This window comes from Anoplopoma fimbria, chromosome 20 (assembly GCF_027596085.1).
Source record: "Anoplopoma fimbria isolate UVic2021 breed Golden Eagle Sablefish chromosome 20, Afim_UVic_2022, whole genome shotgun sequence".
In the NCBI taxonomy this organism is placed as follows: Eukaryota; Metazoa; Chordata; class Actinopteri; order Perciformes; family Anoplopomatidae; genus Anoplopoma; species Anoplopoma fimbria.
Genome location: NC_072468.1, coordinates 16,497,240 through 16,510,755, shown reverse-complemented (window position 1 = coordinate 16,510,755; position 13,516 = coordinate 16,497,240). Strand labels below are relative to the sequence as shown.

General features: G+C 43.4%; 1 protein-coding gene across 1 annotated transcript in view; it reads right to left on the bottom strand.

The window, feature by feature from the left end:
* The window catches only part of adamtsl4 (ADAMTS-like 4), a 33,548-nt gene that overhangs the window by 2,399 nt on the left and 17,633 nt on the right, over positions 1–13,516 (bottom strand). Inside the window, exons 5-16 of the mRNA XM_054621860.1 lie at positions 12,812–12,914; positions 6,530–6,669; positions 5,863–6,067; positions 5,216–5,400; positions 3,671–3,830; positions 2,844–3,101; positions 2,516–2,645; positions 1,991–2,195; positions 1,299–1,472; positions 1,055–1,207; positions 441–620; positions 196–343 (exon numbers count right to left, since the gene is read on the bottom strand). Of these exons, the coding sequence (XP_054477835.1) occupies positions 196–343; positions 441–620; positions 1,055–1,207; positions 1,299–1,472; positions 1,991–2,195; positions 2,516–2,645; positions 2,844–3,101; positions 3,671–3,830; positions 5,216–5,400; positions 5,863–6,067; positions 6,530–6,669; positions 12,812–12,914 (2,041 nt within the window). The remainder of the gene's footprint in view (positions 1–195; positions 344–440; positions 621–1,054; positions 1,208–1,298; positions 1,473–1,990; positions 2,196–2,515; positions 2,646–2,843; positions 3,102–3,670; positions 3,831–5,215; positions 5,401–5,862; positions 6,068–6,529; positions 6,670–12,811; positions 12,915–13,516) is intronic.

The following is a 13,516-nucleotide window of genomic DNA, read 5'->3' as shown; positions in this document are numbered from 1 at the left end:
GTGAAAAGAGAGAAAGAGAGAGAGGTTGGTGGCAAGAAAGAATAAGACATATGTGTATACATATCATTGTCACACACACACACACACACAGACACACACACACACACACACACACACACACACACACACACACACACACACACACACACACACACACACACACACACACACACACACACACACACACACACACACCTGCAACTTGTGGACTGCAGGGTATCGTGTTGCAGATTTGCTCCTGCTCAGGTTTGGTCCTCAAATCACATTCACGGCTTCGTTTTTTGTCTGGTGCTAGACACCGTACCTCCCTCATCTGTAAGCCTTTTCCACAAGACCGTGAGCACTAAGAAGAAGAAAAACAATAAACAATAGGGTTACAAATTAAAATAAATCATAATTTGTAGATTTTTCCCTTAACAATTCAGTCTGTTCTGTCTCACCACGCTCCACTCTGTTGTGAACCACTGTGGCTCACACTCTCCCATCTCACACTGCTGGACCGCAGCAGGTTTGTCCAGATGAGCGCACTCATGGGCTGGTGCCACAGTAAAATCACTCCCCATTCTCCGGACACAAATGATGTCTCGTCGCTGAGTTCCATTCCCACAGGGGACATTACACTGGAAAAATGAATACAGTAGGTGTGTTTATTGGATCCATCACTGCAATATGAACGCCCTTTTTCTCCAAATCAAACATACAAAAAATATTTATGCAAAAAAACACACAGAAGACTACATAAAGTACAAATTAAAGTTACTGTGGGTCAATAAAAATGTCTAGAATTGTAGAAACTAAAAGGAACATTAATTCCTGCACACTCAACACCAACTTTAGTGACAATGTAACATTTGTGTTAGGCCTCATACTCACAATACAAAAAAACGATGTCTTTATAATAGAAACTTAAAAGGGAAACAAACCGAAAACCAAACAAAAAAATGATTCAAGTTTTAAATTACTATACATTAAAACAACTTGGACAGATTCTGTCCTTCAAAGGTATTTTTCCCCCGTTCATCTCTATGTTTCATTCATTCTTCCTCCATCCTACCTGTGTCCAGGGGCTGCTGTACCACATGGTTGTTGGCACACAGGGACCCCCGTTGCAGGCCTTCATCTCTGCAGGTTTTTCCCCAAAACAGTCCCCTCCTCCTCCACACACCACGTCCCTCTTCTGAACCCCAGGGCCACACTGCGCCGAACACTGAGGGACAAAGTGGAAGATTATGTTGAGGCTTACTGTTAAGTGCTGTGGGTGTTTCTTCCTTTTGCTTCTGTATATGTTTGTTACTCACAGTGTTTGACCAGTCAGTGAAGTACCAGTTGGTCACACAGGGGCCCATGTGGCACTCCTCACTTCCTTGTGGTCGAGTCCTGGAGCTGCACTCCTTTTCGTTCACCACGCTGCCCTGATCGCTGAGGCAGTGCACACTCCTCGTCCTCCTCCCAACTCCACAATCCACTGAGCACTGTGACAAATGGAGAGGATAAAACAAGAATGACTACAAACAGATGAAAGAAACTTTAAAAAGCATATCATCAAAGCACATCATACCCATTATCTTGATTAAAATCTAAGGTCGATCGAATACTAGTTGACAAAAAAGATTGACGGTTGATTATCAATCAATTCATCCTTTAATTGTTCCCAAAGGGCAGTTGGTTGTGCAGCAGGAAAACAGAAACAATTGAATGATTAATGACAAAATTTAAAATTTAAAATTGTGTATTGATGCAACCCCACCCCTGGCACAGATTCTGCAGCATTCTCTGACTTGAAAAGTACTTTAATAGTTGCATGCCGACCCGCTGAAGAAGTTTTTTTAATTTATGATGCACAGTGCCATAATTTAAAAGTATAACGCCCATATTAAAACTCCTTGCACCCAAACTCTTTTGCTTTCAGTCTGTTATGTTTGCAGATTCTGAGATTCAATAATTGTCCTCTTTCTACTGCAGAGTCATTAGCAGATACATTTCGACTTACCGTGCTCCAGTCGGAGCTGACATCCCAGTGGGAGCAGAGGCCTAGTTGACACGCCTGTTTGGACTCTGGTGGGGTGAGGTTGGCACAGCGCTGCGGGTGGACCATGGTGGAGCGGTTCCCAAAACTCTGCCTGCACTGGAGCTGCCTCTGCTGCACCCCGGGGCCACAGGACACACTGCACTCTGACCATGAACTGGCCTCCCAGCTGAGAGAAACAGGGAGGGAGAGATGGAGAGAGAGGGACATGTTAAAGCTAAATGTTACAGGAAAATAAAACATACTCACATGGCTTCAGGTACACACTACATGAATAAGATCTAACTCTGTGTGTCAGTATTATGTGCATTTGTCACATTATTCATGTTTTTTCCTTGAGAAAATTTGCACAGCAAAAGAAAAAACCCATCCTATCAGCTATGAAAAAATCACTTTCTTGTGAAAAATCATTTATCTCTCTACCTGGAGGGTTTAATATAAAGTAATACATATGATGTATATTTTCAAGGTAACTGTGTGTTTCCTCACAATGGTGGGCAGGGATGTGTGTTACAAGGCTCCTCCTCAGGAACTGGCCTGGCAGCAGAGTCACACTTCCTCTCCGGGACTTCCTCGTCTGTATGGCGGTTTATACACAAAATTACTCTGTTCTGAGAACCTACAGAGAGAGAGAGAGAAAGATGAATAGATAGATGCACAGAGTGAGAAAGACATCAGTTCCATGACATTGTACTTGTACTTCCATCTACACACCACAGGGGGGAGACATCACTCAGTCCAAAGTACGTAAGTCATTTTAAGCATGGAGTGACTCATTTTAAAAACAGGCAAGTAGAAGGTATTTATGACCTCTGACCTTTGCCACAGGAAGCCGAGCACTCTGTGAGTCCTCCTCTCCTCCACACAAATGGTGGCTGAGTGTCCGGTGGCAGGTCAGTGCGAGGGGGGATTCGAGCATTCCTATTGGGCGCGGAGCCTCGAGGACGTGATCTCTCAGGTGTCCATCGGTCCGAGGAGGGGGGAGAAAACACAGAGGTGGAGGAGGAGGAGGGGAAAGAGGGGACCGAAATAGGAGGAGCAGCAGGAGGTTCTTCTACTGACACAGTGAGAGGACCTGTGAGAGAGAAAGAAAAGAGATTGACATCAAGAAAAAATTGAAAGGAAGAACAAAGGTTGAAGAGAGGGGTGAACTTTTGGTAACACACAGGGAGAGAAGAGAGTTAAAGAGTGAAGAAAGAGGCGAAAACATGAATGTTGAAATATTAAGAATAGGAGGAAGGCAGTAATCAGACGCTATGATGTCATGATGAGGTCAGGGTCTCATGACAGCGAACATTTGGACCACATAGCCTCCCATCTAGGTCACGCATAAACACACAAACACACTTGCACAATAATCCCTCCCACTTGGCCCACAACCACACCCATCCTGATCCATAAACACGTCCTTCACTCTTATGGCTCACAGTAATGTTTCTCTACATATTTTGGAAAGAATGAATCTAGAGATGTTTGATTTAGGGTTCAATTCTGCAACTGACATGACTCAACTATGTGCTGAACATGGCTGTGGAGAATCCAGTGTCTCTGTGCTACTGTATAAAACATGCAGAAAACATGGATGTCAAAAAGTGAGCCAAACAGAAGAAGAAAAAACTGAAAGTAGAAGTGTGAGAGACGTACTGCGGAGGGGTGCCCTCCCTGGCTCTCGCTCCCTCGGCCTCTCCCTCGGCCTCTCCCTCGGCCTCTCCCTGGGTGCCTCCCTCTCCTTTTCTACCTCCTTTTTCTCCACGGGGACATAAAACTCATAGTTGATGCCTGGGTTCTCCTTGTGGAAAATGATCTGGAGGGCATAACAGGATGAGACAACAAAAAAAGTTAGAGGTCAAAACAAGCCAATGACGAGAAACACCCTAAAACAGCTGTAAACATCCCCATCGAGAAATTCACTGAGGTCAGGATGAGCCACTAAGGCCGTGGAAGGGAAACAGTGTCAAGCTCAAGGATGCCTCAGCAGGATGTATGCTTGTCCCTGTGTGTCCCCCCTCTTATTATGAAACCCGGCAGACCATCACACAAGACTTAACATATCCAAGGTCATCTAAACTTAATCAGCTGCTATTTTTTGCCTAAGATGTCAAAGGAATTCAGGCAGTTGCTCAATCTGTCAATGCGGCACTTTTGTCAAGTGTGACATATCTCAATAACTATAAAAGGGATTGACTTTGGCTTTTGTACAGATTAAACAAACAACTTGGAATGTGTTAATTTCGAGCTTTACAGGGACGGGTAGGCAGATGTTGTTATGTTTGGACTGAGTCAGACTAGCTATTACCAGTCTTTATGCTAAGCTAAGCTAAGATAACCAGCTTCTAGCAGTTAAGATGGTCACCACGAAATACAACTTGCAATAAGGGGAAAGCTTTACCCGAACTCTCTCCTCTACCATACTAATGTGATGGTAAGAATTAAGTAAAGTAGTTGAATGCTATGGAGAGCTGGAAAAAAAAACAAGTTCTGCGCAAACAATGGGTCTAGCTTGGGGTGTAACTTGTGCTATTCAGGCAAAAGCAACCTGAGAACAACCAATAAACACTTTTGTTTTGTTTTTTTCCATTGTTTCCAGTGTTTTTCTCTGTGGCCAAACTTAAATTTGTTCCACCAGAGGCAAGGCTCTACATATAGATGACTTGTCTTTCTATTTTTTATCCATCCAACAAGTTATTTTCCAGCATGTAATAAGCAATACGCCCTCACAGTGCCTATGGTGTGTTTATAGACTTTAAGTCTTTTTTTCAAAATCAAAATAAAGCCTTAAAAATGCAGGTGATTCCAGAGGCTTTGGTGGATGCTTGCTATTTTTACCCCCTCCTTCCCTGTAACTTCTCAATGCAAAGCTGCAGATGAGTTCTGTTCTTTAATAAGATCTTAGCCTGAAGTCGGAGTCGTTGTTATTAAGCCCTGGATAGTCTGATTTGGCTCAGGCTTAGCTTTGTCATAGCTGTCTTTATCCCACCATAATGCTAAAATAACGCAGGCTATCTGGAAGATCTTGACACAGAGCAGGAGAGCATAGCCTCGGGCTTACGACAATGTGAGGGAGATGTCAAATACTCTGTGTATACACACATGTGTCTATGTGTATGTGTGTGATTCTTATCATTAACTTAATTTTGCCATGCCCTGGCTCATGTTTGCTTACAGGGTTAAAGTAAACAATGTTCTTACATATAGCTGTAGCTGTGTGGTGGTTGGTCCTGGAGCACTGAGGGACTCGCCTTTCTCTTCCTCCCCCTCCGCCTGTGCTCTAGGTCGGGTGTAGGTGAAGGTAGTCCCTCCTGCCTGGTACTCCCCAGGAGGATCCACAGCCCACCGCCCATTCACTACTGAAGCCCCCGTGCCACTCCTCATGGCTGTAGAAAAAGGGAGGAGAGCGTTAGAAGGGCAGACGGGAGGAATGAAGCATGATTTGAGTTAAATTTTCTTTTTTTTTTCTTTTGATCATGTTTAGTCTACATAGTGGGGAATTCTTAGGAAAACCCCCCAAACTCAAACACACTCAGACAGACAAACATACTTTTGGAGTGCTGTCTCATTACCAAACGGCAGGACAAACACTCACACGTACACACTTCACTGGTTCCTTATGGGGCTCTAACAATACAAGCTTTATCTGCTTGGAATCTGTGAGGCCACAGAATTTACAGCCTTGGTCGAAGCCAGCACACACATGCTCGTGGGCCAAATCTCATTACCAAATTTAAAAGTTCCCTCTCCAACATCTCACTTTAACTGTAGCTGCAACCAGTATTATGTAAGAAACTTTAAATTGTCTGTGTGTGTGCATGATTTCGTATGTGTCTATTAGCTCTTACCCAGGTAATTAGGGCTGGCTCGCCTCTCTGTGATGTTAATGAATGTCGCTCCGGGTGGGATGTCCAGGATCTTGTGGTAACCAAGGGGAACCGTGACATTTTGGAAACTTCCCGTCACCTTTCGACAGGAGTTCTCCCGCCCACCACACACTCCACACTTGTCAATCACAGAGCCGGAGCCCAGTACCCCATCACAACCCTCGGTCTGGCAGGAGAGGAAGGTGAAAAGATGTGAGTGATGGGTCAGACAATGTGGGGGAAAAAATGGGGTTGGGGAACAAAAGAGATGTGGGAGGAGGGGAGGGGACAGAGCAGAGAAAAGCTATTCCAATGTGGTTGAAATTTCACATACATCGCCAGTGTTTATTTCACCGTTGTTTGTGTAATTGGCAACTGGTGCTGGCCAGATTTATGCCAGAAACAGAAGTGTGCAATAAGGGCAAATCCATGGAGTGCAAATGAGAGAAAGAGGGAACGACACAGAGAACAGAGGCCCAGAGCAGGGTAATAAAAAAAGGTTGGAGCGACTCTGACTCTGAATGCCAGGCTGGAATCAGCCTGAGACGGAGAGGTTCTGGATCTTGTCAACTCCGGCTAGACAGGATGGACTTGGGAACAGACACCTGAAGCTGAAATCTCCCACACATGCACATATGAATGCACTCACCAGACATCGCCCCTCTACACACACATCGTTGGAGCTGACGTTAAAGCAGGGGGTGCCGTCTCTGGCGCGCTCGGCCTGGCGGACATAGAAACGATAGCCCGAAGGTCTGCAGGTCAGCTCGCACTGTTTGTCCGCACCAACTGCAACACAGGGACGGAGGAAAGGAGGATTAGTGCATAACATATCGCTTTATATGTGTCTGACTGTGAGATATTCTGCATGAGTCTGTGAAGCTTCTCTCGGCGTCTGCCTGGCGCTGAGAAGACCCAGCTGAGCGATGAATGTCTTTCCATGTGGTTTCCCCCGACTGTCAGACAGCACCACAGTGATTAGCTATTTCCCCTACTGCTCACTCGCGTGAATGCATTTACTGCTGCACCATCCCAGGAGCTACATACCCAGAGGAGAGGTGTAAACATAAGCCTGAGGAAGGTTTGATTTATGAGAAGAACCCAACAGGCCAACACAGCAGGGATATATGTACTTTGAAAAAGAGAACAGATGGGAATAATAAGAGAAAGAGAAGACAGCTTCAAGGTTAAAGAGGAAATTGAAGTCCTTCAGTACTGAGAGAATAGGCACGAGTGGAGAATACAGAAGACTTCTCAGAGGAATAGGGGTGGGGTCCAAGCAAAAAATGTGGAGAAAGTAGAAGAGCAGCAGAAGAGTGAGTCTGAGTGACCGAATACAATGAGCAGGTTTAAAGGAACAGTTCAACTTCTTGTTTCTTTCCGAGCATGAAATGAGAAGATATCAATCTGATGTCTGTAGTAGCTACACCATGTGAGTCCCTCTAAAACGACAAAACTTGTCGAAAAAAATGACATATTTGTTTCTGTAATGATTAAACTAACGAGATACACAATGTGTGATAGTGAACTTCAGAGGTGTTGGTAGTTGCATTATTGAACTTTGGACAGAGCCAGCCTCATACAATGTCTATAATAAGCTAGGCTGACCACTGATGGATACGTGAAAAAGTTGTACAAAGCCAATTTTGTAGCTAAAGAGAGAGCTGTGTGAATTTGATGAATCGCGTCAAGTGATGTCACGTGAGTCAGCATCGGAACGGGGCTGAAGACTACAAGTTTGAAAAAGAAAGAATCTGGAGGTGTGGAGTTCCAAAATAAGTGAGTTTACCAGGCCTCTTTTTTACACACTCCTCATCTCTGCTTGAGGATAAAGGTTTGAGGCAGCTACTAGCATAACAACCAAATCTCAGAAAAAAATGTTGAGTTGCATTGTGGGTAATTAAGAGCAGTTTTGATATGATAGAAGATTGTGTGGACTAAAAGAGCCTAAAGCAAAATTTTGATACTTTTGAAAAAACTGTCCATTGTGAGTCCAACAATGTTATTGCGGAGCATTTCCAAATTGGTTTAATATTCTTTTAAAACACACACATGAAATTATCTTCTAGTGTAAGCTTATTTTGAAAACATGTCCAAATATTCCTTTAAAGAAGAGATGAAAAGACATAAGAACGGGTGAGGAAGCCAAGAAGCGATAGTGAGCGGCTCAGCTGTTCATCATCCTCTTTGAGGTCAGAGATTGGGGGTCTTACAGGGGTTAAAGGCCTCAGGCAGAGCTGGTGTGTGTGCATATAGAGCTGCGTTTGTGTGTGTGAAATAGAGCTATAAACATGAACTCATAGCATGAGTTAGGGGTCAGAGATTTAGTTGCAGATGGGAGGGAGGAGTTTCTGTCACCAGGAGTTGAGGTTTTTCAGTTTAAAGAACAAATTATGTGCTTCTGAATCTGTGACTTCTCACTTTCTCACTTCCAAATATAATATATATAAATATGAACAGCATGACACCTTGTGGTCATATTGTAACGGTTATATCATTCTGTCTTTGAATCGGTTTGAAAAGTAGGTTTTCTCTCCAAAAGCGCTACTTTGGTGAAATATTTTTGACAATTAAAAATAATTTAAATGTTGCTCTGATATTGCACGAATGCCAATTTATTTTCCTATAATACCACTGAAGATTGTTTCACCATAGGAGGATCCCCTCTCCCACTTCAAATAGCCATCATCAGCGAGTAACCCAAAGCCCCTTCAAAGTCAAGATGTTCATAGGAGATACAAGAACAAAGACTAAAGGTCAAATACCAGCTTTCACCTTGTGTGTCCAAGAGAGAAAGCAGAAAGTGAATAGTTGGTAGTAGTCTACTGAAAGTAACTCCATATGCTTTCAAAGAATCTTCCTTGACCCTCTACGCTGAAATGCAACAACACTTCAACAAGCAATACACAAGTCATCATACAGGAACATAGCAAACCTCCAGACAGAAGAGAGGATACGTAAATCAAGTACTGTTAAGATGCTATTTCATTGTTTTTTGTTTTCCATTTCAGCAAATAGAAGGATTAGGTGCTAAGGAAGCTTGGAGTCTTTTCCTGGGAGGGCAGAGTGAACCAAATATTATCTTAATGACTGAAAAGTGGCCCAAAAATACACCTGCAACAGGGATGAGCCATGTTGTGAGCCTCCAAAAAAAAAATCTCTCCACAACTTTGTAGGGAAGTACAGGTTTGTTCCTTTGCCAGTTAGACATCCTGATCCGTGGACATTAAGAAGTGCATGTTATCTCACTAAGTGGCTAGAAGTGGTCAGGAAGTCATACACATGAAGCAAATGACTCAGGGTGGATGTTTATCTCTCCACAACTTTGTAGGGAAGTGTTGGTGCATAACCAGGTACATCAATTGGCTTATAAATATATTCCGAAAATGTATGAGTGGTCCTTCAGAATGGGTAAAGATGGACTCTACGATACTTAATGAAAAACAGATTCATTGGTACAGTAATAGACTTATCAGAATTGACTTTGTTGCTGGAAATTATGTAAAATGTTTCTAAACTATGGCATGAGAGAGAATATAAAAACATTAGAAAAGTAATTCTTCATAAAAATACAAATGTCATCAGCATATGTGGAAACTATGCCAATAAAAGAGAGAAGATGAATGAAGCTGGTTATTTTTTATGATTTAAACAACTTGAGGCCATTGGATAATAACTCCGATCTTCAACAGCTTGTAGCTGATGGTATTTTATCAAAAAAGGCATCTGCTCTTTTAAAGTACTTGATATTAAAATGTGGGATGAAAACAATCAGCTATTTTATTATTTTTATTGATTTTAACTGTTTTCAATTAATATAATTGTCTTGGTGGCGCCATATTGTAAAACAATTGGTATGAAAGCATGAGTAACTGTCTGTGACTGACATCCAAATGAGCCACCCTTGTTCCCTCTTTCCATCCATCATAGTTATCTTTGAGAGATTAGACTGGAGACAGTGACAGAAAAGAGAGGGGGAGACGTGTTGCCACTCATCTGCCTCTCTCTCTGCATGCCTCCTGCTCATCTCCCTCATTCTCCATCTCATCTTTATCCTGCCCTGAAGTCATCATCTTTAATTTTTTTCCCTGTTTGTGGTCCTTTCATTTGTCTCTAGCTACTTCATTCTGCTTCTCTGTTCCTCTCTTCGACCTCGATCTCGGGCCTCTCTATCTCTTCCACTGTCTCTCTCTCTCCCTCTCTGAGCTTAGTGTTCAGACAGTGGAATATATGTCGTCTAAATATACTTCCCCACTATCTCTCCGTCTAAACAAACTCCAACAGGGAGAGAGAAAGAGAGAGGCAGTGGGACAGGAAGAGGGGAGGATGGGTGCGCAGACTGGGGATGAGGCCTGAAAAAAGGGAATATTCAAGTAAAACAACACCTGCACGTGCAGCGAATACAAAACAAAAGAGGTAGCATAATTCAGGGCTGAGCTTGTGAGGGGAAACATTACCACTAAAAATGAATCACTTCTGTGGTTTATAACCGTTGTGGCAGCTTTAAAGTTTAAGCCTCAAGTTTCAAACCAAAGGCCACCACACTTTGCAGTTCATACATAACACGGCTGTCACCTTGGAGGCAAAAAAAAACAACACACTAAGTAGCAAGAGCTGACTGCATGGTTTAACATAAATACTGTTGGGAAATATATGCAGTGTGGTACAAAGTCTTAAACAGATGAGTGCGGCTGGAGAGAGAAATTACTAATAAACCATTCGATGTCGAAACACACACACACACACACACACACACACACACACACACACACACACACACACACACACACACACACACACACACACACACACACACACACACACACACACACACACACACACACTCTGCGCAGCCTCCAGTGTGTTGATGGGAAGCGAGATATGAAGATTTGGGTTGTAGCCAATGGGACTGGACTGAAGTAAACAGTGTGATACAGTTTACTTAGCAGAGTGGAAAAGGATCAGCCACAGGATCCGACCCAGCTGACGTCATCTGCAAATACCTTTAACAAATACAGTACTGTATCTCCTCATCACCACCAATAAATGCGACATCTGCCATTTGGTGGCTTCTTTTATCCCAAAAAAGTCTCACAGTGATGCAGCTATTCTGTGTCTTTCTGATGCCAGAACCATGATTTACCCATGTAGCCCCCCTACAAGAGGTTTTCTCTGCTTTTCTTCCTGTCCTTTCCTTTTCTCAGCAGATCTCAAGGACAGGCTGGTTTAAAATAATCCAGGGCAGAGGGCAAGGACACACAGCACATAGATCAAATGTAAGAGCAGCTTAATTCAGGATAAATACAGTAATCTCACTCTTTCCCCTCACAAACACACAGAGAACGGGGGTGGTGGGTGAAAGGAAACCCCCTGTGTGTTTATGCAGACAGTTAGACTCCAGCTGATACCTCCGCCATGACCTCTGCTACAGATGTTCAGTGTACCATGTCTAGATCTGCCTGTATCCTCAAAACTGGGTTGACCAAAAATTATCAGTACATCCTTCAAGGTGTACTCCCTCTGTGTTGTCATGTAAATAACTCATTTCCATACCAAATTGCCCAATATTGATGGGCAATATGGCGATTAAAACAGAAAGACGAATTCAACTACCATTAAAGATATTGTAGCTATCTCTTTAATATATCTGGGTGTATTGTGCCATTATTTGGGTTACATGCTATACTGGGTTTCTAGTTTTGTCTATGTGCGCATTAAGAAAACTGCACATTATGGCTGATGTTGCTGATCTAGTGCGTCTGGCTCTACACTCTCAGTGTGCGCGTTGAGGAATTTCAGCCAGCTGATACCGTAATCACAAGTGGACAGACAGACAGATACACAAACATACATGCACAAATATTTCTCCACATACTATCTCACATCCATTAAGCCATTCATCTACAGCACAAGCACACACACTTGCCAATATTCACATACTGTAAATACACAGAGGCTTAAAAAACACAAGACTAAGTCTAATGACAAAAACTGTTGATATCATCCCACAGCTGTGTTTCTCTATACTCTCTTTGTCTTTCCCTCCTCCAATCTCTCACTCCCCAAACCCCCCATGTTTGTGATATTCTCTCTATCCACTCTTCCTTTTCTCTCAAATTCCTCAAATATCTGTTTAGTGTTTTCTCTCACTCTCTTCCCTCCAGCATTGGAAAACAAAGATAAATAGACACAATATCCACTGTGCTGAACTATTGTACACTTAACACCAAAGTAAACAAACACACATAAAGTACGGAGAACCAGAGACACACACACGTGTGTGTGTGTGTGTGTGTGTGTGTGTGTGTGTGTGTCTCTGGTTCTCCGTACTTTATGTGTGAGAGACAACACGCAAGCCACGTTGTCTCTCTTTGCTCCCACTGCTCATATGACAAAACACTTGCGTCCCATCACCTCTCACCTTCCCTCCTCTGTCTCTCTCTTTCTGTCTTTATCTCACCCAGTAAGAATCTGTGTGCTTAGTCAGAGCTGGGAGGAAAAGCTTGGCAGGAGAGGAAGGGAGACGTTGGACAAACGAGAGGAAAATGAGAGGAGGGAGAGTGTTTTGTGCAAAGAATAAAAGCAGATTGAGTTCCAGTCATTCCCTTTTCCTCTTGACTCTCACCACCCTTGACGCTACATGTACTGCAGGCCAATGAGAGGAGGGATTGCGGTGGGTTGGGCACGCAGCGAAAGGCCTGCCAACACACACTAATACCAGAGCAACATTTAACTCACTTAATCACACATTTTACTGACGCTTTTTCAACCCCCCTCTTCCGCTCTCCTAGCATTTCATTCTCGCAGTAAGCCTATTATCACATTGAAGCTCTGTGCAGCTAAACCCTTAACTACCGTGTGTGTGTGTGTGTGTGTGTGTGTGTGTGTGTGTGTGTGTGTGTGTGTGTGTGTTTGTTTACTCAGTCCTCACCCTCAGTGAAAGGTTCCCAGTTGTAGAGGCGACCCATGAACTCCTGGGTGTTAAAGGCAGCACACTGCTCTGCTCTGGACTCCGACGCACCTCCTCCACACACCTGGAGGACAGAAACACAGGGAGACAGAGAATTTAAAATGCAGAGCCACATATTGATGTAATATGAAATCACCCAGCTATTAAACTGCCGGTTGTTCCTCTTTCGCTCCCTGAAGCAGGAAGCCTGCTGTGGACTGTTGTGAGGAAAAGGCAAAGGAAACACGCTAATAAAGAAGGAAATTAATACATTTGAAATCATAAAAGTAAGCGCATACACGGTAAAACTGTACACACAAAAACACACACACACGCAGTCTACATGCTGCCTTTTGGCAGGCAGCAAGTGTACAATATCAGAACCATATGGACATAATAGAAGTTTTGGAAGCGGCTGCTCACATAAATCCACTGTGGCTTTTAGTGCATGACCACAGAATGTGATGTGCATGTGTGTGTGTATGTGCGCGTGTGTGTGCATGTCTGTCTGTGTATGAGCACATGTCCAGCTTGCACTCGTTCAAGTAGAGTCCTTATGGAGCCGTACAGTGAAAAGAGTTTTAAACGACAGCTGAAACATCAGGCAGAGACGACTCTGCTGGTTTATACTGTACTGACCATAACTCACGTTGCCCCAGACCTTCGGGACACACACTAACACACACA